Here is a 26,846-nt window from a genome sequence, read left to right on the forward strand (position 1 = left end):
GACAAACACCTCTCTCCATATTGCACCTGCCCTTGGGGCAAAGGGAGGATGATGTGGCCCCCTGATGTACCTTGGCCACTCAGCCTCCGGCAGCGGTGCTGCAACCCTGGCCCCAATTGGTGGTGGTGGTGGCGGCGGCGGCTCCTATTCAAAAGCCTGGCGGAAGAGCTCCGTCTTGCAGGCCCTGCGGAACTGTAACAGGTTCCGCAGGGCCCTGATCTCTTCCGGGAGCTCATTCCACCAGATAGGAGCCGCCACCAAAAAGGACCTGGCCCTCGTGGCAGCAAGCCTGGCCTCTAGGGCCCGGGGTCGCCAGGCGATGTTGCAACGGCGACCGTAGTGCTCTCTGGGACCTGTGCGGGGAAAGGTGTCCGGACCTCTCAGTCCATTCCTGACAAGAGACAGAGCAGAATTGTTTCCAAGGAGGGTGCTTGCTGCGTCTCTGAATAAGTCACAGCTCTAGGCTAAACGGGCATCCACAGATCAGGGGGGCTCATGCACGCCCAAAGGGGAACAGTCTCCTCAGAGGGTACGACATTCTTCCTTTGAAAGTAAGCCTTTACAGGCGCAGATGTTGAATTTGCTCCTGGTGCTAATTGAGCTGTCGAAAGTTTGCTTTGCTGACATGGATCTGATGGGTTCCTTGGAGCTCAATCAGCCCTGCCAGGTAGGCAAGGCTGAGAGATAAAGACCATCCCAACAGCTTTGTGACTGAACAAAGATTCCAATGAGAAGGGAGACAGTAGGTCCACATTTAACAGTATCCGCTACGCTACATGTCCTTTAGTAGGGCCTGCCTCTCCCGACATTTCTCTGGTGTCGGGATTAGATTTCTACTATTTGTGCAACATGCTGTCCATTTGTGTCGCAGTTCCTTGGCAGCTCAGAAACGGAGACTCCTGAATTCTTTTTCTGACTCCTCTGAATTCTCCAAGTGGGGCTCAGAACACCTGGAGGACTCCTGCAAACTTGTATTGGGTCAGGAGGTCCCAATTAACTAACCAAGCCAAGGTCCCCAGATAAATCAAGCTCGCTCGGATGTTATAACCCTGGTGTGTGTGGTGGTGGTGGGGTTGCTGGAGCTAAGAAACAGAACTTTCGTTGTAAGGATGTGTCGTGAGTGTGGAGTAGACGACTTACACCTTTAGAATTTTATCGGCATTTCAGATAGTATCTATTATGTACTGGACTTGAGGCAGCTCTTTTCAAAAGTGATGTGTTTATTCATCTCGGAACACAGCAGAAACAGAACGACCCAACTATATACAATTTGAACCAAGGAAAACCACACCCCCTAGAACAATAATATCCAATCAATAACGAGTGGTTGGAACCAACAGGAATTGTTCCCGCCAAATGCCAACTACTGTCCTGATTGGTCTGTCTCCCGACACCGGCCAATCCTGTTGCAGATTTCAGGATACCAAGAGTCAATGGAGCTTGTGGCTGAAGCTCAGGCAGTCTGCACTTACAAGTAACACAGTACACAACAATATCATTGCCCGAATTGTAGAATTGGGTTATTTGCTGCTTGGCTTGCAACTTCCCAACATTTTGTTATTGGCCCTGGTCCCTCATTGGTAGCCATTTTGTGGTGGTGCCCGTCTCCTGTTTCCAAAAGTCCAGAGGTGCTGACAAGCACAGGGGACCCCTGGCCTAACACTCCTGGTGAACACAATCAGTGGTGGGCATCTTGTGGCAGTGAGTTCCATAGTTTTAAACCGGGTGATTATCTACTTATCCCGGTTCTGCTGCCCCTTAGCTTCATGGGATTTTCCTAGTATTCTGAGAAAGGAAGAAAAAATGGTTTTCATCCAATCACTCCACGCCATCCACACCACCATGATCTGAATGGTTCATAAATGCATCAGCTTAATACCACCAGTGTGGTTTAGAGTTGCCAGGTACCCCCTGACCACTGGCAGGGGATGGTGGGGTAGGGTTGCCAGATCCAGGTGGGGAAATTCCTGGAAATTTGGGGATGAAGACTGGGGAAGACAGGGACCTCAGTGAGGTTCAATGCCATAGAGTCCACCCTCCAAAGCAAAGGTGTCAAACTCATTTGTTACAAGGGCTAGATCTGACATACCGGCCACATGAGAGCCGGTTTGGTGCAGTGGTTAAGTGCACGGACTCTAATCTGGGAGAACCGGGTTTGATTCCCCACCCCCTCCACTTGCAGCTGCTGGATGACCTTGGGCAAGCCATAGTTCTGACAAGAGCTGTCCTTGAAAGGGCAGTTCTGGAAAGAGCTCTCTCAGCCCCACCTACCTCACAGGGTGTCTGTTGTGGGGAGGGGAAGGGAAAGGATTTTGTAAGCCGCTCTGAGACTCTGAGTGAAGGGCGCAGGTACCGGAGATATAAACTTTATAAAGGACACAGGCAAACCCAATGAACAATTTTATCTTCTACTCAAAATACAAAGAAAAGCAATTGATTCCTAGGAGTGAAAGCAATTGATTTACTGGGGAACCCACAAATGCCCCAATAAATATATTGAATCATATGCAAGACTAGATTTCTTCCAAGATATACCATACCCGTCCCCTAGCCATTTCCTTTCATTTCTTGACAGCTTCGATCTCACACACTCCTCACCGTGTGCATCTGTGTGCCCGCTCCCCCCAGGCAGCCTCTTGCCTTCCCTCTCTTGCACCAGTTGCTCGCAGGTTGGATAAGAGCCCTGGACGGGCCAGTTCCGGCCCCCGGGCCGCATGTTTGTCACCCCCGGTCCAAAGCATCCACTTAGCTCCAAATTTGCGCAGAGCCATCTCCTTGGCCAGATTTAATGTTATTCCTTCTGCTCTTCTCTCTGGCAGATTCCAGGGGATCCCCTACTCCAGCAGGTGTTGTCCTTGTAAGAAGGACTGTGTTGAAACTGTCCCCCATGTTCTCCTTCAATGTCCCTTTTATTTGGTGTCCCGCCAGGATCTTCTGTACCCTATATTAGCTCAATTCCCAGAGATTCCTGACGCTTTTAAGGTTCTGTTTGTGCTTGATAATCAAGATACGGAAATAACTGAAACAGTAGCAAGGTTTCTTCTTAGTGCTATGGCTATATGTTCTGATAAGTAACCACTAGGTTCTTTTGCTTTTGTGCTGTTTTTCTGCGCCGTAGCTCCGATTTTACCCTATATGGATTTGTATTTTCCGATCTATATTTAATCTGATCTCCTGTTGTATGTATATGCATATGCCAATAAAGCCTTGTCAAAGAAAAGAACGCATCCATTTTCTCCACTGAAACAGATCTCTGTAGTCTGCAGGCGAGGTGTAATTCCGGGGGTCCCCAGGTCCCACCTGGATGCTGGCAACCCTAAGTGCACTGTAGTGGCTGAGAATGTCGGACTAGTATTTGGGGGACCTGGTTCTGAATCCCCACTGGTGCCCTGGGAACTCGCTGGGTGAACTTGGGCCAGTCACGCTCTCTTAGCCTAACCTACCTCGCAGGGCTGTTGTGGGGATAAAATGGAGGAGAGGAGAACCACGTAAGCTGCTCTGGGTCCCCATTGTGAAGAAAGGCAGGATACAAATGAAGTAACTAAATAAACAGGATTGGCTACATTAGGGGTGTGTGGCCTAACATGCAAAGAAGTTCCTGCTACAAAAAAAGCTCTGGGTTTTGACAACAAACAAGGTAAATAGAATAAGAAGCAAAAGGTTGGTGTGGCTGGATGGCCACACTTCTGGTAACATGTGGGTGCGGCCTAATATGCTAATGAGTGGTGCTGTCAGGGGTACGGCCTAATGTGCTCATGAGTTTCTGCTATTGGGTGTGGCCTATTATACTAATGAGTTCCTGCTGGGCTTTTTCTACAAAAAAAGCCCTGCCTTGAATAAACCTTTGTTGGTCTTAAAGGTGCTACTGGACTCTAAATTTGTTCTATTACAGATTCAGTTGGTCAAGGAAACACTGCACAAAACCAAATCCGTGTTATAAACGACAATGCTTCCCAGTATGTGGTCCTACTACCGATGATCCTGCAGACCCTGCACCTGGGACATATTCCCTAATCTGAGTCCCCTAGTTACGGCTGACATTGGTAGGAGCTGTGGAAGTCTTGTCGCAATGGTTTGGCTTTGTGGGCTTTTCAAGATATTGGTCTTGAGCGCTTTCCTTTTTGCCCCAAAGTCGCTGAAACCTAAATCGCTGAGCGGCTGGTGATGGTGGATGTGCTCAGCGCCAGCACATAGGTGCTTCAGTGTGTAATCATGAATGCTCAGGCTGTCTGCATCCTGCTCTTTCACTCCCGAAAGCTGCTGAGATCTATTTTGAATGGTGGGTGTCATTTTGTAGAACTGTGCACGTGTGTGTTCTCTCTCCTCCGTGTTCAGCAGAACAACAACCCCTGCTCTGGCTTGTTAGATTTATGGAGCGTAGGGAGGCCAGCCTCCAGGTGGGACCAGGGGATCCGCCAGTATTACAGCTCATCTCCAGAGATCAGTTCCCCTGGAGAAAACGGATGCTTTGGAGGGTGGATTCTGTGGCACTGTACCCCACTGAGGTCCCTGTCCTCCCCAGGCTCCATCCTCTAATCCAAGGGTGTCAAACTCATTTGTTATGAGGGCCGGATCTGACATAAATGAGACCTTGTTGGGCCGGGCCACGTGTGTCATGAAATGTAATGCCAGGTAGCTGAGATATAAACTTTATAAAGGACACAAACACAAAGGGTTTTTTTTTAACTTAGAATAAAAACATGCTTAAAACATTAGCACTCTTGCAATATTTTGTTTATTGAACAGTGTCTGATAATTGACACCTCTTGCTCTGAATTATTGCATCAAAACGTCTGTGCCGTTGCAATCCTGAGTAAGCTGTTCAGGTGTGTATCTGTAAGCTGCAAGCCTACGATGACGCAGCCGCAGCAGAACTGGAAGAAGCGGCAGAAGACAGCCAGTTCCTCTGCGGGCCCGACAGAAGCCTTCCGGGGGCCTAATCTGGCCCCTGGGCCACATGTTGGACACCCCTGCTCTAATCTCAAAGAGTTTCCCAACCTACCCCCACCCCCCAGCCTATGTAGAGGGCAACCTATTACCAAGCTGTTGATTAAAGTCTACCGCCAGCAGGACAGAGCCTTCTGAAAAGGAGAGGGGAAGGCACCTTACGGAAATGTGAAACTGTCCACGTTTTAAACTCTGACACGTTGGAGGGGGATATTTAACTCAGAAATAACGACCGGAAGAGACAAGACCTATTCGGGCTTACGAGCAAAGTCCTGGCTATACCAGAGGAAACATTTAGGATTCAAACAATACCCCTTCTTTTAAACTATCTTTTCAGTCGCTTTGATGTTATTTTCTCTTTGTGACCGTCTGTCTTGCGGGATGATTTTTAAAAATGCAGGGGTGTGTGTTAAATGGTATTTTTTAAAAAAGCGGTTTGAAGTTTAGCCAGTTATATTAAGTGCCCCAAAGGTTTTGATCATTTACGAAGGCCCAGGTAACTAGACAGATTTTGGTTTGCAAAGTTCTTAATAAATTGCAAGAGGAGTATTGCAAAAAAAACCAAAAACCAACAAAACTCTCCAAAACACCCATTATTTATCCCAGGCACTAGGGTTGCCAACTCCAGGTTGGGAAATTCCTGGAGATTTGGGGAAAGAGGGTGGGGAAGGACCTCCATAGGTTATAATACCATAGAGTCAACCCTCCGAAACAGACATGTTCTCCAGGGAAACTGATCTCTCTCATCTGGAGTCCTGTTGTGATTCTAGGGCAGTGATGGCGAACCTTTCAGAGACCGAGTGCCCAAACTGCGACCCAAAACCCACTTATTTATCGCAGAGTGCCAACACGGCCATTTAACCTGAATACTGAGGTTTTACTTTAGAAAAAACAACTCATACATTAACTTAAGATGATCCAAACATAGTAAGGAAAGCAATCCCAAATGCTTTCATTTACTTAAAATTATTTGGCAGAGAATTCGACACTTTAATGATGGTCTGGGCCTGGCTGGGGCGATGGCACGCGTGCCCACAGGGAGGGCTCTGAGTGCCACCTCTGGCACCCGTGCCATAGGTTTGCCACCACTGTTCTAGGGGATCTCCAGGCCCCGGCTGGAGGCTGGCAACACTAATTAGGCACCCTGCCCTCTTTCGGGGACCCGCTCTGTGGCTCCATGCTGCATCAGTGCCAACCCCAAAAGTAATTCTATTGAAATTGCCGTTTGCGTCCTCTGCGGACAAGGAATCGATTAAGCAGTGGATGCAATTAATTGGCCACGATTTCTTTAAATTAGGGGACAGCTCTCATGTCTCTGGCACTGTTTCATAAGTAAATACAAATATTATTGTTTTAATAATTGAACAATTAACTCAAGTCAGGCCCATCCTGTTGTTGTCATGTGTTTCTGGATCCGCTAAATAATTATTCCGGAGGGGTGAGAATAAAAGAGGTTCCCTGGCGAGAGGAGAGCGGAGGAGAGAAATTTCCAATTCAATTGTGTGGCTTTAAAAAAAAAAAAACCGGACTTTCCTCTCCTCCCACCTCCAGCTGTTTAAAACCCCAATAATAAAAAATGCAATAAAACCCAGCCATTCAAAGGAACAGAATAAATGTTTCCGACACCTTGAAAATGTGGTTTTACTTTTCGGTATTACTTAGCACCTGATCAGTGATTTCCCCCCCCCTTTTTAAAAAAACAACAACCCGAAAGCCGTAAAACCTCTTGCAGGTATACTGGGACAGGCCAGCATTCCACATCTTGGCTGTCTTTCTCCACCCCCCCGCCACCCCCACCCCCGCTTCTTCCTCTCCAATTTGAAAACTTCACACCTTTCCCTTTTAAAACACATGTTCAGGTCTGCGGTCTCTTGGTGGATTGAGGGGGGGGGGAAGGAGAAAGGAAGGCCCGTTGCTTTAAAAACCGGCCTCTTTGCACGCAGAGGATGGGGAAAGATGGGTGTTTTCTTGCCGGCCGGGTTGTGCTTTTCCTTCCAGGATCTTTGAGTTTGAACACTTCACAAAGTTTTGGGCTCCCGTGCTCTGAAAATCATCGTTTGGGACACACAAACCTCCCCCGGCCCCATAGATACTTGCTTCAGAATTGAAGTTATTGGCCCTTTTGAGGCCCTGGCTGTAGGTTGGAATGAGATTTCCCCTCCTGCTGTTCCAGTAATTGCTAGGTTGGATGTTCCAGACTGTAGCGATTCCAGGGTTGGTTCCAGGCCCCATGGCAGCTGCCACCACCCTCGTGTTTATTTTTCCTTTCCTTTTGCAAAAATGCTCCATGCACGGCAGCCGTGGCTGTTCGGGCTGGAGAGAGTTTTCCCGAGAGTGACAGGTTTGCTTTGAAGAATGCTAGCCTTCTGAAAATACACCCTGACCGGATTCATACGCGCTCCTCCGGGTGCTCTAATGCCTCTCGCCTGTTGTTGGTGTGCACGCGTGAGAAACTGGAAGGTGATTTTTTTCAGTGAGCACGCTTGGAAAACGGGAAATGCCAATGCGCTTGTGAAAAATGGGAAGATGGTTATCGGAACACTTGCGTATGCGCATGCATGTGCCGATCCAATCTAATTTATTACAGCAAGAGCCAGTAAAACAGTACAATTCTGATATAAGAAAGATTAAAACAGTAATAACATAGGAATAGTATAAAAACATTAACAGGAGAAAATTAATAAAAATAGTAAAATAAAATAATGTTAATATGAGAATCATACAATTTTTTCAGCTAAAATAAGTTTCCGTTTCCCAATAGCTAAGCAACAAAATTTTGCCACAGCGTAAGTCACTGAGCTCTGAACGTCTTCTAGGGAGGAATTTACAAAGGACTTCCGGCCTAAAGACAAGATAAGACTGCAAAGGGCTAAATCTAGACAGAAGGGGTAGTATAAGATGGTCTCGTTCCTCCTGATAGAACCAGCAGAACAGGAGGACATGAGTAACTGATTCCACCATAGTAGCCATGCATGGGCATATACATTCATGCATTGGAACTCGGGTGAGTTTACCTTACAGTACAGCAGGAGGAAGTGCCTGAAAACGGGTTCTGGAAAAGGCCCATCTATAGGGCTCATAGGTAATGTTAACTAAATAAGGGGCAGCAACACATGTATGTGCTTGTGTGTGCATTAAAAAAAAAAACCCTAGGGAATCTCAATGCATTTTTTTGTATGCATGAAATTCAAGGTGGCGGTTTTCAGTGCGCTTCCGTTGGGCTTCTCAGTCAGCCGGTCACTGGCCATGCACAAAAGCGGATCCCTTTCAGTACTTCCCTTCCCTGGCTTTAGGTTGTACATGTGATTTTGGTCGCGGGCCCTCCTTTCCCCCTTCCCTTGCTCTCCGATCACACATGCCGGGCATCATATTAGAGAACTGAGCCGGATGCACTGACAAATGCACGGTCGCGGCCTACGCTCATCCTGGTAGATCTTTTCCCAGACGCTTCCCTTTCTCTCTGTAGTCTTTGACTGCCAGGGTGACCGGCAGAGAATTCCGACAACACGGCCGCGGCTGAGATGCTGCAAAGTCAGGGTGACCTTCAGAGATCCATAGCAGGCCTTTATCACCTGGTGGGGGATCCATCACCCACATGGGGGGTGATCAAGGGGTTCATTCTGCGCCCCCCTCCCACTGCTCACAGAAGAGGAGGAGGAGGAGATTGCAATATACCCCACCTTTCACTACCTGGAGGAGTCTCAGAGCAGCTTACAATCTCCTTTCCCTCCCCCTCCCCACAACAGACACCCCGTGAGGTAGGTGGGGCTGAGAGAACTCTCTCGAGAATTGCCCTTGAGAGAACAGCTCTGAGAGAACTTGTGGCTGACCCAAGGTCACAGCAGCAGGTGCAGGTGAAGGAGTGGGAATCAAACCCGGTTCTCCCGGATTAGAGTCCGCGCTCCTAACCACCACACCAAATGGCCCTCCTCTTCTTCTATGAATCTACCCACTCACTCCAGTCATCTTCAGCCACCCCGCTTGGGTTGCCCCACCCCTCTGAGGCTGTTTATTTATTTATTTATTCCATTTATACCATGCCTTTCTCACTATTGGGAACCCAAAGCAGCTCACATCATTGTCCTCGCCTCCATTTTGTCCTCACAACAACCCTGTGAGGTAGGTTAGGCTGGGAGAATGTGAGTGTGTGAGTGGCCCAAAGTGAGCTTCCATGGCTCAAGTGGGAATTCGAAGCCTGGTCTCCCAGTCCGACACTCTTAACCACAATTGGGCTTGCTTGGTTGTGGCACCAAAACTTTGGAACTCCCTCCTAGGGTTCCCAACTCTGGGTTGGGAAATACCTGGAGATTTCGGGGGTGGAGCCTGAGGAGGGCGGGGCTTGGTGAGGGGAGAGACTTCCATAGGATACAATGCCAGAGAGTCTGCCCTCCAAAGCAGCCATTTTCTCCAGGGGAACTGATCTTGGCCGCCTGGAGATCCCCCGTAATAGCAGGTCTCCAGGTGGCACCTGGAGGTTGGCAACTCTACTGCTTCCCCAGGGAGGTTAGTCTGTCTTGCTCTATTGTGTCTTTTGCCAGCAGGTGAAGATTTTTTTTGGTTTGTTTCATTTGGCATATCCCCAATAACGGTGATTGGCCGTCCTCCCTGGTTATGGTGTTATTTATGTGTTTTTACTGAACTCCTGGAGCTGCGGTGGCTCAAGTGGCTAAGAAGCTGAACTGCAGGCTGTGGAAGGTCGGTAGTTCAGCAGTTCGAGACCCGAGTGTGCCGCATGACGGAGTGAGCTCCCGTCTCTAGTTCCAGCTCCTGCCAACCTAGCAGTTCGAAAGCAAGAAATTGCAGGTAGATAAATAGGGACCACTTCGGTGGGAAGGTAACAGCGTTCCGTGCGCCTCGGTGTCTAGTCATGCCAGCCACATGACCATGGAAACGTCTTCGGACAGCGCTGGCTCTTTGGCTTTGAAACGGAGATGAGCACCGCAACCCTAGAGTCGGATTCGACTGGCTTTCGAGCAAGGGAACCTTTACCTTTACCTTACTGAACTCCTGCCAACCTAGCAGTTCGAAAGCAAGAAGTTGCAAGTAGATAAATAGGTACCACTTCGGTGGGAAGGGAACAGCGTTCGGTGCGCCTCGGTGTTTAGTCATGCCAGCCACGACCACGGAAACGTCTTCAGACAGTGCTGGCTCTTCGGCTTGGAAACGGAGTCGGATTCGACTGTCTTTCAAGCAAGGGAACCTTTACCTTTTTACTGAATTATTTTATCATTTCAAATGCTGTTTTATATGTTCAAATGTCTTGTATGCACCGCTTTGGGGACCCTGATTGGGTGGAAAGGAGGTATAAAAAGGGTCTAAGTAAATACATTATTTGACATAGGCATCCTGGGCCCCACTTTCTCCGTTCATTTCTTCTTTGGACCCAATCCAGCAGGGGTGATATGGAAGCGACTGCTGTTCATTGGCACAATGACTCAATCTAAAGCAGCAGTTTTGGGGTAGGGAGGGTCGGGTCGGGGGGCAGTGAATTCCTTGTGGGTAGGCACAGTAACGGCCATCCCCATAGGCCAGGTCTTTCCACCAACTGGTGTCAACGGCACAACTGTATTTGCCTTCAGAACCTGCCATACCTGTTGACTAGGGGCAGGGGGAGGTTGAGTGGGGCAAGCCAGAAGCCGCCGTCTCTCCTGCAGATCTCTGGAAAAGAAACTATCCTCTTTGTGCTTTCGGTTCCCCTCTCCCGAATTTGAATTTGCACACCCGAAAGAGAGAGAACTTGCAAAGCAGAAATACTCGGACTTCCCCGCCTCTCCCCTGATGAGCCGCCTCGAGGGAATACCACACAGAATTCAATCCAGGCATCCGTCCCTGGATACCTCCGCAGACCAAAGGAATTACCTTAATATTCGGTTGGCCTTTGGCTGAGTGGGACCAGATGTCCAGGATCTCAATCTTGTAGACTTCCCTTCCAACCGGAGGAGCAATTAGTATGCATTTTTGCTTGGAGGGGAGAGGGGTTCAGTTGGTAGAACAAAGGACCAAGATGGCCGCCTTTCATTCACTGGTGATAGTTTCTCTGGGGGTGGGTGGATGATTCTTCCTAAAACCCAGGGCCAGAACCTCCTGGGCTGCATGGGTCACTGGTTTGTTCAGGGGGGTGGAAGAGGGGACCGCTTCTCAGGAGTTATTTTTTCCAGGAGATGTTATGTTCATCTCTTATTCCGTCTGTTGTCATTCTCTTGTTTCTTTCATGCCTTTTACCAGCCATGGACGCAAAAGTAAGGTGGAAAAGTGTGTCCATTTTAACAGGGAAAATTTCACACGAGGAAAGGGAAACTTGTGTGATAATAAAAACTCTGGGATTTGTTTCTCACAGGGGAGAAGATAAACTGAAAAGGGGGATGTTTGAATCAAAACAGGTGAATTTTCAAAATTCGGTATTCTCCCTAGTATTCAGGTCAAGCAAGAAGGGTTTTCCCCAAAAATTCAGTATCCTCCCTAGTATTCGTGTCAAGTGAGAGTTTTCCCCAAAAAATTCAGTATTCTCCCTAGTTATTCAGGTCAAGTGGGAGGGTTCCCCCCCAAAAAATTCGGTAACCTCCCTAGTATTGGGTTCAAGTGAGAGGGGTTTCCCCCCAAAAAAATTTGGCATCCTCCCCAATATTCAAGTTGAGTGAGAGTTCCCCCCCCCAAAAAAAATTCGGTATCTTCCCTAGTATTTGGTTCAAAGTGAGCAGTTTGTTCTCCATCTCTTCATATGATATGAGCGACACAGCTGTGATTCATTTGATGACAGGGCTTGATTCCTAAAGCTGTGCCTTCTCTGCCGGCATCTGTTTTCGTTGCCACCTTATGTATGTCAACGGTGCTTGATTAATAGTGTAGTTCAAAACAGGATCATAAATCTTTCTCTGTACTCATTCACATCTGACCCACTGATGTGTCCAAAGACTCCTGCTTTGAACCAATTCCCCCAACCCAAATAAACTGGAATTTGCCCCCGAGAGTGCGTGGGGGGTGGCGCCATCTGGTGGCAGCTCCCCGAAGGATACCTACAATTCTCCCAACAATGGATGGACAGTTCTTGGCAACTGCAGTCCATGGTATAGCAGATTCCCATGGAAAAAATGGGGCCTTGCACAACCCTGCCCCCAGGCAGAGCACACATTTGGTTCCACGATCCTAAACCCACTTTTTCCATCAGAAGAGTGACAAGCATCAGGCCTGTTGAGGGATATTAGCTACAGCAGGCACCATAAGGCTTCCATTAACAGAGGCAGTCTGCCTTGGACTGTTGGATTCTGGGGACTGAGCTTCTCCTTTTAGCTGGTTGGATGCAGGATGCCAGGTACTTACTTTTACTCAGGGCTCTTTTTGTAGAAAAAGCCCAGCAGGCACTCATTAGCATAATAGGCCACACCCAACAGCAGGAACTCATTAGCATATTGGGCCACACCCCTGACAGCACAGCTCATTAGCACATTAGGCCGCACCCCCATGTTACCAGGAGTGTGGTCATCCAGCCACACCCACCTTTTGCTTCTTATTCTGTTTACCTTGTTTGTTGTCCAAACCAGGGCTTTTTTTGTAGCAGGAACTCCTTTGCATGTTAGGCCACACACTCCTAATGTAGCCAATCCTAATGAGTTTCTGCTCTTGGGTGTGGCCTGTTATGCTAATGAGTTCCTGCTGGGCGTGGCCAACTTGGGAGCCAGCCGGAACTCCGTTCCTGTGCGTTCCTGCCCAAAAATAGCCCTGCTTTTACCTACCTTTAAGGCCTTAAGCAGCCAGGGACCAATATACTTATGGGACCACCTCTCCCTGTCTGTGCCCCGTTGAGCCTTGTGCTCATTTGATCAACACTTACTGGTGATCCCCATCCCAAAAGACATCCGTCTGGCCTTGACCAGGGCCAGGGCTTTTTCGGCCCTGGCCCCAACCTGGTGGAATGAGCTCCTGCTAGAGCTCAGGGCCCTGGGGGACCTTTTACAGTTCTACAGGGACTGTAAGACGGAACTCTTCCGCCAGTCTTTTGGGTGAGTCGGCGGACGTCAAATATCATCTGGCCCCTCCTGTTTCCTCTCTGTTACCATCTGCACCATTGGCCAGTTTGGTGTGGTGGTTAAGTGTGTGGGCTTTAATCTGGGAAAACTGGAATTGATTCCCCACTCCTCCACTTGCAGCTGCTGGATGACCTTGGGCAAGCCATAGTTCTGTCAGCTGTTCTTGAAAAAGAGCAGTTTCTGTCAGAGCTCTCTCAGCCCCACCCTACCTCGCAGGGAGTCTATTGTGGGGAGGAGGAGGGAAAGGAGTTTGTAAGCTGCTCTGAGACTCCGAGTGAAGGGCGGGGTATAAATCCAGTCTTCTCTTCTTCTTCTTCAATTCTCGAGGACACAGAATGATAACCGCCTTGGTTTACCCAAGGTAGGGTACTTATCATCTGGAGTCCCTGATGGGATCGAGCCCTTTCTCCCTTTAATTGTCTAACACCAGGGCAACCATTGTAGTAGTTGTGATATAATTTGATCCCCATCGTTTAAGGGTTAAGTTTATAGTTTTAATCTTGATTTTATTTGTGCGCTTTCTGCACTAGACCTTAAATCCTTGTCCAACCCTGTCCCCGAACTTACATTCTACACTACACGCGAGTTCACCCCTGTAATTATCTCGGGGTATTTTTAAATTCTACACTACACTTGAGTTAACCCCCCTGATTATCTCAGGGTATTTGTAGTTTCCACATTACACTGAAGTCACTCCAGTTTCGCCAATCTGCATCTTGGCTTCATGGAGCACCCCAGGGCCCCATCAAACAGCCTGGTGCTACTAGAAGTGGGTGCCTCGAGGGCTGGACATTGGAGCAGTTGTAGGGAATGTATCTTTGCACAGTGGGTGTGAGTGGTTCTTTCACGTGCCTTTTGCTTGGCCTCAGCTTCTTCCTCTGTCCATCACTATTTGCCCTTGAGTGGTAGCACACAAAAGGGAAGGGAAGGTGCCCTTTGAACCTCCCCTGTGGCAAAGGGATCGCACAATCTGCCTTCTCAGAAGGTGCAAACATAGCCATTAGAGCTCCCCCCCCCCAATGTTATAGTTTCGAACGTTGTGATGGAATTCTATTAGCCATAGCTTTGCAGAGGATATCCTAGGCTCAAATCTTTGCCATGCCTACCGTTTTGTGAGTCACTCCACAATAAAAAATGAAAATAGTAAAATATATCGGGCCTCAGCTCCATCCTCCTCCAAGACTTTTAGACATTTTCCATCCTGGCCTGTTTGCAGTGCCTGCCATTTCTCGCGTCATTCCGCGAGAAATAAATTAAGGACGTTGGAAGTTTACTGGTCATAGCTTCCTCCTCTGTGACTCTCATTCCAAGCCTTAGAAATGCTTGCAGTTCTCCACATTTTGTGTTATTAAAAAAAATTATTTACGTTACGTATATCCCGCCTTTCACCCAACGGGGATCTGAAGCAGCTTACAACATTTTCTTCTCCTCTGTTTTGGCCTCACAACAACCAGGGATTTTTTTTTTGGGGGGGGGGAATGCACTGGACCAGAGTTCCAAAATCTCTTCATAGAAAGAAAATTGTCATATTTTTTTTAAAAGTTCACGAGGGGCACCTGGGGAACTTGACGTCACTTCTGATGTTACAAAAATATTAACATTCTTTTAAAAATAAGATCGAAACAAGGGTTTCAAAGAATCCCACGAGTTTCTCTTTCATTTCCCTTTTGAGAGTTCTGGCACCTCTCTTTCCAGAAAGAAAAAAGCCCTGACAACCACCCTGTGAGGTAGGTCCTGCTGAGAGTATGTGATTGGCCCAAGGTCACCCAGCGAGTTTCTGTGGAAGAGTGGGGATTCGAACCCGAGTCTCTCAGATACTTGTCTGACACTTTAACCACCTAAACACCATGCTGGCTCTCTGACTTAAAACTCTTGGCTTTTAAAAGATTACTCTTCCTTTAAAAGAAAAGAAAATCCATACCTCACCACCAATCGATGCAAATACATGACCGGGGAGAAAGAGAGGACCTGTATCAAAATCACCGGCCACAAAGCAGGCAAAACTGCCCCCTGTTCCAGTATTGCTTTTTTAAAAAATGCAGCCAATGAGCAAAGGAAGACTGATCTATTGTGTTTTCTGTCCCAATCTTTTGCTACAGACCCGGCGGTCATCTCCCCCCAAGACCCCACCCTCCTCATCGGCTCCTCGCTCACCGCCTCCTGCTCGGTCGGTGCCGATTCGAGCCTGAGAGCCGAGGATCTTTACTGGACTCTAAATGGCCGGCGGCTCCCGGCGGAGGCCTATGAGGTCCTGAGTGCCACCGCTCTGAGCGTGACCATCCCCAATCTGAATGGATCGCAGCAGCAGTCCGGGGATAACTTGGTCTGCCACAGCAAGGACGGAGGCATCTTGGCCGGGTCGTGTCTCTATGTCGGATGTACGTTCCAAACCCGTCACTTCCGTTCCTTGCTTCTTCTAAGAAAAGGGTCGCCCACCAGGCGTTGGGGGATAGGTACTCCGTGGAACTCGTTGCCGAAGGAGGTAGTGATGATGACCACGCGATGGGTGGCGGGAAGGGCCTTTAAGTCACAGCCAGCTTATGGCGACCCCATAGGGCAGGGGAGTCAAACCTAAGGCCCGGGGGCCGGACCCGGCTCTTGTGCAGCCCGCAAGCAACTGATGCCAGGGAGGGAGTGCTGGGGGGGAAGTGGGTGGAGCCACTCCAGTGTGGCTTCAGCATAGCAGAACGATCTCACCTGCAGCAGTCAAGCATCGTGGGAGCGTCTGCCCAACGCTGCACTGCTGGCTCTCCAGTACAGCTATGTGGGTCTTCCACTGCACCCCCCTCTCAGCCCCGGGACCTTGCAGTGAGGATACACCGACTCGGAGCTTACCAGCTGCTGTCTTTTATACAGTTGATATCTCCGGTACCTGGCATTACGTTTTATGGCACACATGGCCCGGCCCGACAAAGTGAAAATTGTGTCAGATCTGGCCCTCGTAACAAATTAGTTCGACACCTCTGCCATAGGGTTTTCAAGGCAAGAGGCACCCAGAGGTTGCCTGCCTCTGTGTTGCGACCCTGGACTTCCTTGGTGGTCTCCCATCCAAATACTAACCAGGGGTGACCCTGCTTAGCTTCCAGGATCTGACAAGATCAGGCTAGCCTGGGCCATCTAGGTCATGGTGGCCACTAGATGTGATGGCTTTAAAAGGGGATTCAGATGGGAGCCAGTTTGGTGTAGTGGTTATGAGCGGTGGACTCTAATCTGGAGAACCGGGTTTGATCCCCCCACTCCTCCACATGACGCCAACAGGGTGACCTTGGGCCAGTCACAGTTCTCTCAGAGCTCTCTCAGCCCCACCTACCTCACAGGGTGTCTGTTGTGGGGAGAGGAAGGGAAGGCGATTGTAAGCCGCTCTGAGACTCCTTCGGGTAGTGAAGGGCAGGGTATAAAAATCTCCTCCTCCTCTTCTTCTTCGGCTATTAATGGAGGCAGTTGTACGATTAAGTCGTTTTAGATTCTGGACTTAACTGGTTTTATGCTCCCGCCTGTTTAAAATGGAAATGTGTATTTCTAGTGCAAAGCTGCAGCCAGAGTTCCTGAGCCGCAGCTAGGGCGGCCAACCTAAGGTGATAAAGTAATACAAAAGACCAAACTGTGCATGAATAACGAAAAATACAATGTAATAGAAACGCAAAAACACACGATACCACTCTAATGGCAGAAAGTGAAGAGGACCTCAAGAGCCTCTTGCTCAAGGTGAAAGAGGGGAGCGCAAAAGTGGGCTTGAAGCTCAACATAAAAAAAACTAAGATCATGGCATCCGGCCCCATCACTCCTTGGCAAATAGAAGGGGAAGTCGTGGAAGTAGTGACAGACTTCACGTTCCTGGGATCCCAGATCACTGCAGACTGTGACAGCAGCCATGAAATTAAGAGACGCCTGCTCCTTGGGAGGAAACCGATGGCCAACCTAAACAGCATGATAAAAAGTAGAGACATCACCCTGCCAACAAAAGTCCGCATGGTCAAAGCAATGGTATTCCCAGCAGTCATGGCTGCGAGAGTTGGACTATAAGGAAGGCCGAGCGCCGAAGAATAGATTCTTTTGAACTATGGTGCTGGAGAAGACTCTTGAGAGTCCCTTGGACTGCAAGAAGATCAAATCAGTCAATCCTAAAAGAAATCAACCCTGACCGTTCCCTGGAAGGCCAGATAATGAAACTGAAGCTCAAATACTTTGGCCACCAAATGAGAAGGGAGCACTCACTGGAGAAGACCCTGATGCTGGGAAAGACTGAAGGTCAAAGAAGACGGGGACGGCAAAGGATGAGATGGTTAGACAGTGTCATCGATGCAACGAACATGAAATTGAGCCAACTTCAGAGGATGGCGGAAGACAGGAAGGCGTGATCTGGTCCATGGGGTCGCGAAGAGTCGAACTCGACTGTGCGACTGAGCAACAACAAAAATGGAAAAAAATATATTCAACACTCAATGAGTATGATAATCTAAACCTATATAAATGGGGTCGTTTTTCAAAAAATACAATGTAATAGAAACGCAAAAGCACACGGTCCAAATACACAATCAGTCGTGTTAATTCACCTTCAGGTATAGTCCAAGTCCAATTCCTCAAACCCTGAAGAGTCCAAATAGAGATGAGTTTTTTTGAAGAGGCATTATAAACATCTATATTTGGGCTTTTCACCGTTTGAATGTTGAATATATATTTTCCGTTATTCATGCACGGTTTGATCTTTTGCCCCTTTTGTATTACTTACACCCTCCCGTGCTTCTCTGCTACTTGGGGACCTTCAGGGGACGGCTAGAGATCTCCTGCTTTTACAACTGATCCCCAGGCGACAGAGATCAGTTCCCCTGGAGAAAAAGGCCACTTTGTAAGGTGGCTTCTATGGCATGGTACCCCACTGATGTCCCTCCTCAAATCCTGCCTTCCTCAGGCTCCACCCCTAAAATCTCCAGGTATTTCCTAAGCAGAAACCATTTCCAGGCCCAGGGCTATTTTTGGGCAGGAACGCACAGGAACGGAGTTCTGGCTGGCTTCCAAGTTGGCCACACCCAGCAGGAACTCATTAGCATAATAGGCCACACCCAACAGCAGAAACTCATTAGGATTGGCTACATTAGGGGTGTGTGGCCTAACATGCAAAGGAGTTCCTGCTACAAAAAAAGCCCTGGGTTTGGACAACAAGCAAGGTAAACAGAATAAGAAGCAAAAGGTGGGTGTGGCTGGATGAGCACACTTCTGGTAACATGGGGGAGTGGCCTAATACGCCAATGAGCTGTGCTGTCAGGGGTGTGGCCTAATATGCTAATGGGTTTCTGCTGTTGGGTGTGGCCTATTATGCTAATGAGTTCCTGCTTGGCCTCAAAATCAAGCTTCTTTTTTGGGGTGGTGGTGGTGGTATTTTGTGTGTGCACGTGTGTATGTATGTGCTTGCAAGCCTAGAAGTCATGGTGACTTCTGGCGACCCCTAGTAGAGCTAGGGCATTTCAGAGAGGTGGCTTTGATATTGCGTGCCTCTGCGTCCCAACCCTTGTATTCCTTGGAGGTCGCTCTTCCAAGTACCTGCCGGGGTCGGCCCCGCTTCGCTTCTGAGATCTGACGAGATTGGTAGAGAAAGAGGTACTTTTCCCCCTTTCTCACAATACAAGAACTCGTGGGCACTTCATGAAATTGCTGAGCGGTCGGGTTAGAATGCATAAAAGGAAGTCCTTCTTCACCCAAAGAGTAATTGACACATGGAATTCACTGCCACAGGAAGTGGTGGCGGCTACAAGCACAGATGGCTTCAAGAGGGAATTAGATAAGCATATAGAGCAGAGGTCCATCCGTGGCTATTAGCCACAAGGTATAGATAGGGGCTCTGGGGCAAGTGATGCTTTGTCTTCTTGGTGCTTGGGGTGGTGGTGGTCAACAGTGGGAGGGCTTCTAATGTCCTGGCCCCACTGGTGGACCCCCTAATGGCACCTGGTATTTCTGGCCACTGTGTGACACAGAGTGTTGGACTGGATGGGCCTTTGGCCTGATCCAACATTGGCGTCTCTTATGTTCTTATGACTGGGCTTTCCTGGGCTATCCAGGTCTGGGCGATGGAGAAGCCAGGGACTGAGCCTGGGATCTGTTGAATCAAAACAGGCACTCCATTGCTGAACTACATCTGTAGTCTGAAGTAAGAACCACTCCAAAGAGGGGCGGACACTGTGAACAACCACACCGTGCTTAGGGTATTTGGGGGGTGGGGGGGTCCCTCTAAGCTGTGGAGTCTTGCGAGCAAAAATTCTGCTTCGTATGTCACTGGCATTCACGTGGTGAGCGAGCGATTAGGCTACTGCACAAATCAGGTTGCTCCGGAGCCCTCCTTCCTCAGCTAAGACAAAAATGGGTGAGCCAGAGGCTTAGAGGGAACACAGTTCCAGGCTGGGAAATACGTGGATATTTGGGGGCGGTGGAGCCCGGGGAGGGCAGGGTTTGGGGTGGGGAGGGACCTCAGCAGGGTGTAATGCCATCCATTCCACCCTCCCAAGTAGCCATTTTCTCCATGGAAACTGATGGCTGGCAACCATCTATGTGACTTGTGTCTCTATAACTCTGCGCTATAACTCTGTCCGCTATATGTGGCCGCCCAGGGCTTTTTTTTGTAGAAAAAGCCCAGCAGGAACTCATTAGCATAATAGGCCACACCCCTGTCAGTACCACTCATTAGCATATTAGGCCACACCCCCATACCTTCCCTTGGCTTGCCGCGGCACCCTGCGGCTGCAGGGAGCTCGGGCAAGCTGGCCCTTGGAGGAGTGGAGGAGTGGGGAACCCGGGCAAGCCAGCCTGTGGACAGGCCGGGGAAGGCACGGGGAGGCATTTAAATGCCTCCCCGATCCTTCCAGGGGCCCCCCTGGCCCGCCCACCTCGGAGCTGCCGGGGTGTGTGTGTGTCGTTCTCCAGGCCTTCCCTCTGTAGCCACGCACGCACAGAGGTTTGGGCTGTAGTGGGCATGGCCAACTCTGAAGCCAGCCGGAACTCCGTTCCTGTGCGTTCCTGCCCCAAAATAGCCCTGGGGCCGCCTTACACGGCCGCCTCCAGGCTCACTAGCCCCGGCTTCATGCTCGTCCCAAGCAAAGCCCTCCTAACACAAACCAGCCCTCTCTGCTTCTGACGTGTCTGCATTTAACGGCTCACCCGAGACCTTTAACCGATAAAAACCTTTTATTTTTTTTCCTGGCCCTGGGAGTATATGAGGAGACAAGCCGTCGTAGTCAACAAGAACCCTCTTTCCTTTTCTTTTTTTCCGAGAGAAAAGCTATTTTGGCCGGGCTCTGGCAAATCACAGTTGTCCGAATCAATAATCGTAAGATTTTTATCACCGGCTATTTTTAAGAATCGCTTGGCGAAAGGAGTCTCGGAATTATGGAAAAGGCGACTGGGAACGGCCTTTTCTCCCGCCTGCCCCGGTTGTCGGTCCCCACGGGTCCACGCTGCAACAGGGGTGCCAACGGAGTGTAGCTATTTTCGAACCCGAAGGGAGCGTTCTTTCCGTGGGTTTGGGGGATTTGCTTTCTCCTCACGCTCCAGTCAGCGTGTTTATTCTTCCTTTCCTCCAGTGCCCCCGGAGAAGCCCACCAACATCTCGTGCTGGTCGAAGAATTTGAAGGATCTGACGTGCAAGTGGGCACCGGGAACGGAAGGCGAGACCTACTTGCACACCAATTACACCCTCAAGTACAAGCTCAGGTGAGGCTGCTGGGAGAAAGGCCAGACTACAGGGCTGCTGTTGGTCTTTGTGGGGGAAAAAAGGTAGCACGGCACCCATGCCTGCTAGGCAGGCCTGTGTTACAAACCCAGCCAGCTTTCAGCCTTGTTTGTCTATCCCAAAGAAAGGGGAGTTCAATCGGAAGGACCGGCGGTCTGCAGCCAAGAAATCTGAGCTCTGATGCAGATGGAGGCACAATACAGCATTTGTATAAGCTGGGTCATATGTCCAAAGCCTTTCACATGCCTTGTCTTTGTATGACAAGCCTGTCTGGTAGTTCTTTTGGGGAGAAACTACGATAGTCAGTTTGGTGTAGTGGTTAGGAGTGTGGACTTTAATCTGGGAGAACCGCGTTGGATTCCCCACTCCTCTACATGCAGCCAGCTGGGTGACCTTGGGTCAGTTACCGTTCTCTCAGAGCTGTTCTCTTACGAGCAGCTCTCAGTCAGAGCTCTCTCAGCGCCACTTACCTCACAGGGTATCTGTTGTGGGGAGGGGAAGAAAAAGGAGGTTGTAAGCCGCTCTGAGACTCCTTTGGGCGGTGTATAAATCCAATTACTACTTCTTCTTCTTCTCCTCATCCAGTATTTGTATCCAAATTCATATTATTATAATTATTTACTAAATTTATACACCACCATTCTGTCCCCATCATAGCCCCCAAGGTGCCTAATGGATCAAAAAACCAATGGAAACCAAACCCCAAACACCTCAGTGAAACAATTAAAACCAAGCTAAAATATACCTACAAAAAGATGAAAAAAAACAATTAAAGCACAGAACAAGAAGGGGGTGGGGAATCACTGAGGGAATGCCAAATGAAAAAAAATAAGTCTTTGCATCCTGGCTGGGGACAGATAAGCCACCCTGGGGAGAGAGTTCCAGAGTCTGGGTGCTACAACCAAGAAGGCCCTGTTCTTGATTACCACCTGCCTAATCTCAGGGAGTGGGGAACCAAGGCAGAGCCTCAGAGATGGCCACAGGGGTACGATAGATTCGAAAGGGAACAGGTGGTCCCTCAGGTATTTTGGAATGTAAGAAGAGCCTAGCTGGATCAGATTAATGGTCCATATAATCCAGCATTGTGGTCAGCCAGAAACTCTGTAAGCAGAGGCACAGAGGCCAAAGCTCCCCCCTGTTGTCACTGGCATTCTGAGGTATACTGCCTCTGAAAATGGAGGTTTCATTTGTCCTCATGGTTAGCAGCCATTGCTGTTCTCCAAGACTTTGAGAGCCAGTTTGGTGTAGTGGCTAAGAGCGCGGACTCTAACCTGGGAGAACCGGGTCTGATTCCCCTCTCCTCCACTCGCAGCTGCTGGATGACCTTGGGCAAGCCATAACTCTGGCACAGCTGTTCTTGAAAAAGAGCAGTTTCTGTCAGAGCTCTCTCAGCCCCACCTACCTCACAGGGGGTCTGTTGTGGGGAGGGGGAAGGGAAAGGAGTTTGTAAGCCGCTCTGAGACTCCGAGTGAAGGGCAGGGTATAAATCCAGTCTCTTCTTCTTTGTCCCAGCCCCCTTTTAAACCTGACGAAGCCGGTAGGCATCACCACCCCATCCGGTGGCAGTGAGTACCACAAGCTAAGTCATGCACTCTGTAAAGAAGAACGTCCTTTTGTGTTTCCTGAATCTGTTGCCCGCTAATGACCTTCCTTTTTCTGAGAGAGACTGTATAGCGTACAGAGTTGTCAGCTCTGAGCTGGGAAATACCTAGGAAGGGGAGGGACCTCAGCGGAGTATAATGCCATAGGGCCCGCCCTCCAGAGCAGCTGTTTTCTCCAGGGGAACTGAACTTGGTCGCCTGGATATCAATTGTAATAGCAGGAGTTCTCCAGGTGCTAGCTGGAGGTTGGCAACCCTAACAGCAGGGCTCTTTTTTTTGGTAGCAGGTACTCATTTGCATATTAAGCCACACATCCCTAACGTAGCCAATCTTCCAAGAGCTTACAGTAGCTCCTGTAAGAAGAGCTCTGTAAGCTCTTGGAGGATTGGCTACATTAGGGGGTGTGTGGCCTAATATGCAAAGGAGTTCCTGCTACAAAAAGAGCCCTGCGTAACAGCATTAATTTATTGTAGCCACGGACTCTGCACTGCAAGCCACGCAGGGTGGCCAGGGTCACTTGGTGGCAGGGCTAATGTACTCTGAAGATCAGGGGTGTCAAACTCATTTGTTACAAGGGCTGGATCTGACATAAATGTCTCGTCGTCGTGCCGGGCCACGTGTGCCATAAAGCGTAATGCCAGGTATCGGAGAGAGAAACTCTATAAAGGACAGCAGCTGGTAAGCTCCACGTTGGTGTATCCTCACTGCAAGGCCCCCTGGGGTGGGAGGGGGGCGCAGAGGAAAACCCACAGAGGCGGACCGGAGGGGCAGCAGTGCCGTGCTGGGCAGATGCTCCCACGCTGCTTGACTGCTGCAGGTGAGGTTGTTCTGCTGTGCTGAAGCCATAATGGAGTGGCTCCGCCCACTTGCCCCCCCCCCCCAGCACTCCCTCCCCTTGCATCAGTTGCTCACAGGCCGCATTAGAACACTGGAGGGGCCCTCTCGGGCCTTATGTTTGACACCCCAGCTGCAGATGCTCCAAACCTGTAGTGTATTCAAAGCTGCCTTGAATGCATGACGTGTTGTGAAACATCTAACTGAACTGTAATGTTAAGCTTCGTCCTGGGCTAGGACCCAAATCCATCCAATAGTATTGCTAGCCCAGGAAGTAACAGACCGATCTGCAGCCCTGGAAGGCGGATCCTGTGCGAGGGCTCATTGTGGGGCTAATCCTGCCGTTCGCTTCCTAGGTGGTACGGACGGGATAACACCTGTCAGCAGTATCACACGGCCGGACAGTATTCCTGCCACATCCCCAAAGACCTGGCTCTCTTCACACCGTACGAAATCTGGGTCGAAGCCTCCAACCGACTCGGGGTGGCCGTGTCTGAAGTGGTCATGCTGGACATCGTCGATGTTGGTAAGATCGGATTCCCCTCTTCCTCGGCTGACCGTCACTAAATCTCTTGTGAGCCACACGTGCTCTGGAGCACCAAGGGACGACACGCGTGAGCGCTCACAGATCCAAATGCTGCGCACGGAACTCTCCGATCCTGTCTGATGCCACTTTGGATAGAATCCATCTGCAGGGTTGGCTGCGGGCAGCACATCCAGTTCAGCGAGGAGACAGAAATACACCGGGGGGGGGGCCAAAGGGGGCGCCATTTTCAAACTTGCTTCCCTACAAAAAATACTCCCCGCCAGTCCAAAAACCTTAGCGTATCAAGGGGAAAGGGCCCAGACCAACCCTGAGAGCCATTTCGGTGCAGTGGTTAAGAGCGTGGACTCTAATCTGGGAGAACCAGGTTTGATTCCCCGCTCCTCCACATGCAGCTGCTGGTGTGACCTTGGGTCAGTCACAAGTTCTCTCAGAGCTGTTTTCTCAAGAGCCGTTCTCGAGCAAACTCTCTTGGCCCCACCTGCCTCATAGAATCTCTGTTGAGGGGAGGGGAAGGGAAAGGGGTTTGTAAGCCGCTCTGAGACTCCTTCGGGTAGTGAAGGGTGGGGTATAAATCCAATCTCCTCTTCTTCTTGGTTTATCATCAGCAGTTCCAAATGAAATGCAAATCAGGGGCCAGTTCTTCACACTACACCAAAGTAACTTGGGGAACCCACTGCCACCAGATGGAGTGGGCAGGCAATGAGACGCCTTTGATAATGGGCATAGACAAAAGCTTAGAGGACAGGCCCAGGGCCGGTTCTTTCATAAGGCAGGGTTAGGCAATTGCCTAGGGGCGCCATCTTATGAGGACGCCCCACTGGCCTGCCGCCCCTCCCCTCCCCCAAAGCCCTGCTCACAGGCCCATCCATGCTGCGTGGCCTACCTCTGAATCTAACCGTTCCTGGCCTTCCAGAAGTATCCACTGCAGGAAACAGGTTGAACACTGGTCTTTGGACTGATGCAGCAGAGCTCTTAATGGACAGGAAGACAAAACTTTATAGGAGACAGAAAACAAAAACAAAGCATCCGACACCCCGCCGCTTAGTTTCACACCCTCTTGTCAAGAATGAATCTCCGTTCAATCGGATTCTCTCCAACTGATGGCTTTAGTGGCTATCCGTGGAGTGTGATGTCACCGCCAGTCACGTCTGTGACATCACACACAGGGGACGACGGTGACCTCACTCGCAGAGCCAGGAAACGTGTGTGTGTGAGAGACAGAGAGAGAGAGAGGCCGGGCCCTGGGATTCTGGAGCGCTCCGTCTCCGAGAGAGAGCAGGAAATAGATGATATGTGAGCAAAATTGCTCTTAATCTAATTAGGAGATTTCTCCTGGATTCTCACTGCCGCCCCCCCCTCCCCAATTTGAAGACATCTGTTTCTTTTTAACCCTTTCCCTAGCTGTCTGGGCCTCTGCCGAGGCGAAATCGTGCTGGCCGAGGGAGGCTGCTGGGTGGAATTGATGGGATCGGGCACAGGCTGCCCCATAAGAAGATACACACACACAAACACACTTATAATAGGTCCCATTTGTGGAGAAACGCTCCCATATATGGCCAGGAAGAAACGCTTATCCTCCAGTTTCGAATATCTGCCTTTCCCATCACAAATGAGCCCCTGGCCAAGAGCACGCTCTTGAAGCCAGCGATTCCTAAATAGTGTGCTCTGAGAGATCTACCACAGGGCCAAGAGAAATAGGTTTGTGAAAGACAAGGCTGCCTGTCGTGTCTTTGCACGAGTCCCTGTTCTGGCCTCCTTCCAGGAAGCTCCGGCCCTGCTGGGGGTAGGGGGATAAATATCTCTGTGTGATTAGATTGGTCAATCACTTCTCCTGATTCAAAGGACGTAGCGGTTCGCCTCCTTCAGAATTTGCTGCCTGTTGTGTCTCTGCAATGAGTCTCTGCTTGAGGCTGGCCTCCTTCAAATATGGAGGCATGCTTAAGAAGGATGATTTGATCAGTCGGGAGACAACTGTGGCTGCTACCGCTGATCCAGATCAGACATCCCTGGTGCATGCCAGTGGAAGGGATCGACACGCACACACATAAGGGAGAGAGCACGCGAATTTTCAGTGCTCAACATACTTCTTGCCATTTGTCTTGTAATTCTTACACCAGCCCTTGAAGGTGGGACTGGGACGTCCTCCCCTTCTTGCTGATGGAAGGACCAAGGCAAAGAGCGAGAGAGTTAATGGCGAAGGTCAGATCTGAACCAGGACTTGTGGATCATGATGAGTCCACAAAAGTGGCGGCGTTACGTCTATACATCTTTTCAAATGCCACAGTGACTTTTTTGTGGGTTAAAGGCTGGGGCCCTGTTTCATATGTCCTGGGAAAAACACACACACACGCCCCCTTGCATCTCTGGAGGGGGGTGTAGAGTTTCTCTCTTGAGAAAGAGAGAAATGCCGTTTTATCGAGGAGCTATTCCTTCCCTGGTGCGTGGCGGGGGAGGGTGCCGATTTTTTAATTGTTCCCGCCACATTTTTATCCCGTCCTTCCTCCAAAGAGCTCAGGGTTGGTTGGTTCTCCCTGCTTGCATTTCTGTCTTCACAACAACCCTGCGGTGTATGGTCTAGGCTGACAGAAAGAATGGCAGACTGAAAGTTATCCAGCAAAGATACAGGGCTAAGTAGAGGAGACGAACTTGGTCTTTCCAGCCAGACAGTGATCACTCACTGCTCCATGTTGGCTGGGTTTAAGGTTGCTGATTCTGGGTTGGGAAATTCTTGATTTGGGTAGGGTGGCCAGGTCTGGGTTTGAAGATACCTGGAGACTTTGGGGGCGGAGCCAGGAGAGGGCGGGGTTTGGGGAGGGGAGGGGCCTCAGCCTGGTACCATGCCACAGAGTCCACCCTTCAAAGCAGCCGTTTTCTCCAGGGGAGCTACTCTCTGTCAGTTGGAGATCAGTTGTAAAAGCGGGAGATCTCCAGGCCCCACCTGGAGGCTGGCAACCCTAGATTTTGGGGGGGTGGAGCCTGGGGAGGACAGGGTTTGGGAGAGGAGCAACCTCCGTTAGGGTATCCTGCCCACCCTCCAAAGCAGCCGTTTTCCCTAGGGGAACTAATTTCTGTATCTAGAGATCAGTTGTAATTCTAAGACATCTCCAGGCCTCGCCTGGAAGTTGGCAAACCCTAGTTGTGCTACAGGATGATCTCAGGGGCTGCCACTGTAAATG

The 26,846-nt window shown here is 49.7% G+C and overlaps 1 protein-coding gene across 3 annotated transcripts in view; it reads left to right on the plus strand.

The window, feature by feature from the left end:
- Positions 1–26,846, plus strand: part of CRLF1 (cytokine receptor-like factor 1) — a 50,736-nt gene that overhangs the window by 10,443 nt on the left and 13,447 nt on the right. For all 3 annotated transcript variants that reach the window (XM_015425929.1, XM_015425927.1, XM_015425928.1), the window contains exons 2-4: positions 15,071–15,349; positions 20,540–20,669; positions 23,480–23,649. In XM_015425929.1, the coding sequence (XP_015281415.1) occupies positions 15,071–15,349; positions 20,540–20,669; positions 23,480–23,649 (579 nt within the window). The remainder of the gene's footprint in view (positions 1–15,070; positions 15,350–20,539; positions 20,670–23,479; positions 23,650–26,846) is intronic.

This window comes from Gekko japonicus, unplaced genomic scaffold (assembly GCF_001447785.1).
Source record: "Gekko japonicus isolate JY-2015 unplaced genomic scaffold, Gekko_japonicus_V1.1 scaffold3325, whole genome shotgun sequence".
Lineage (NCBI taxonomy): Eukaryota > Metazoa > Chordata > Lepidosauria > Squamata > Gekkonidae > Gekko > Gekko japonicus.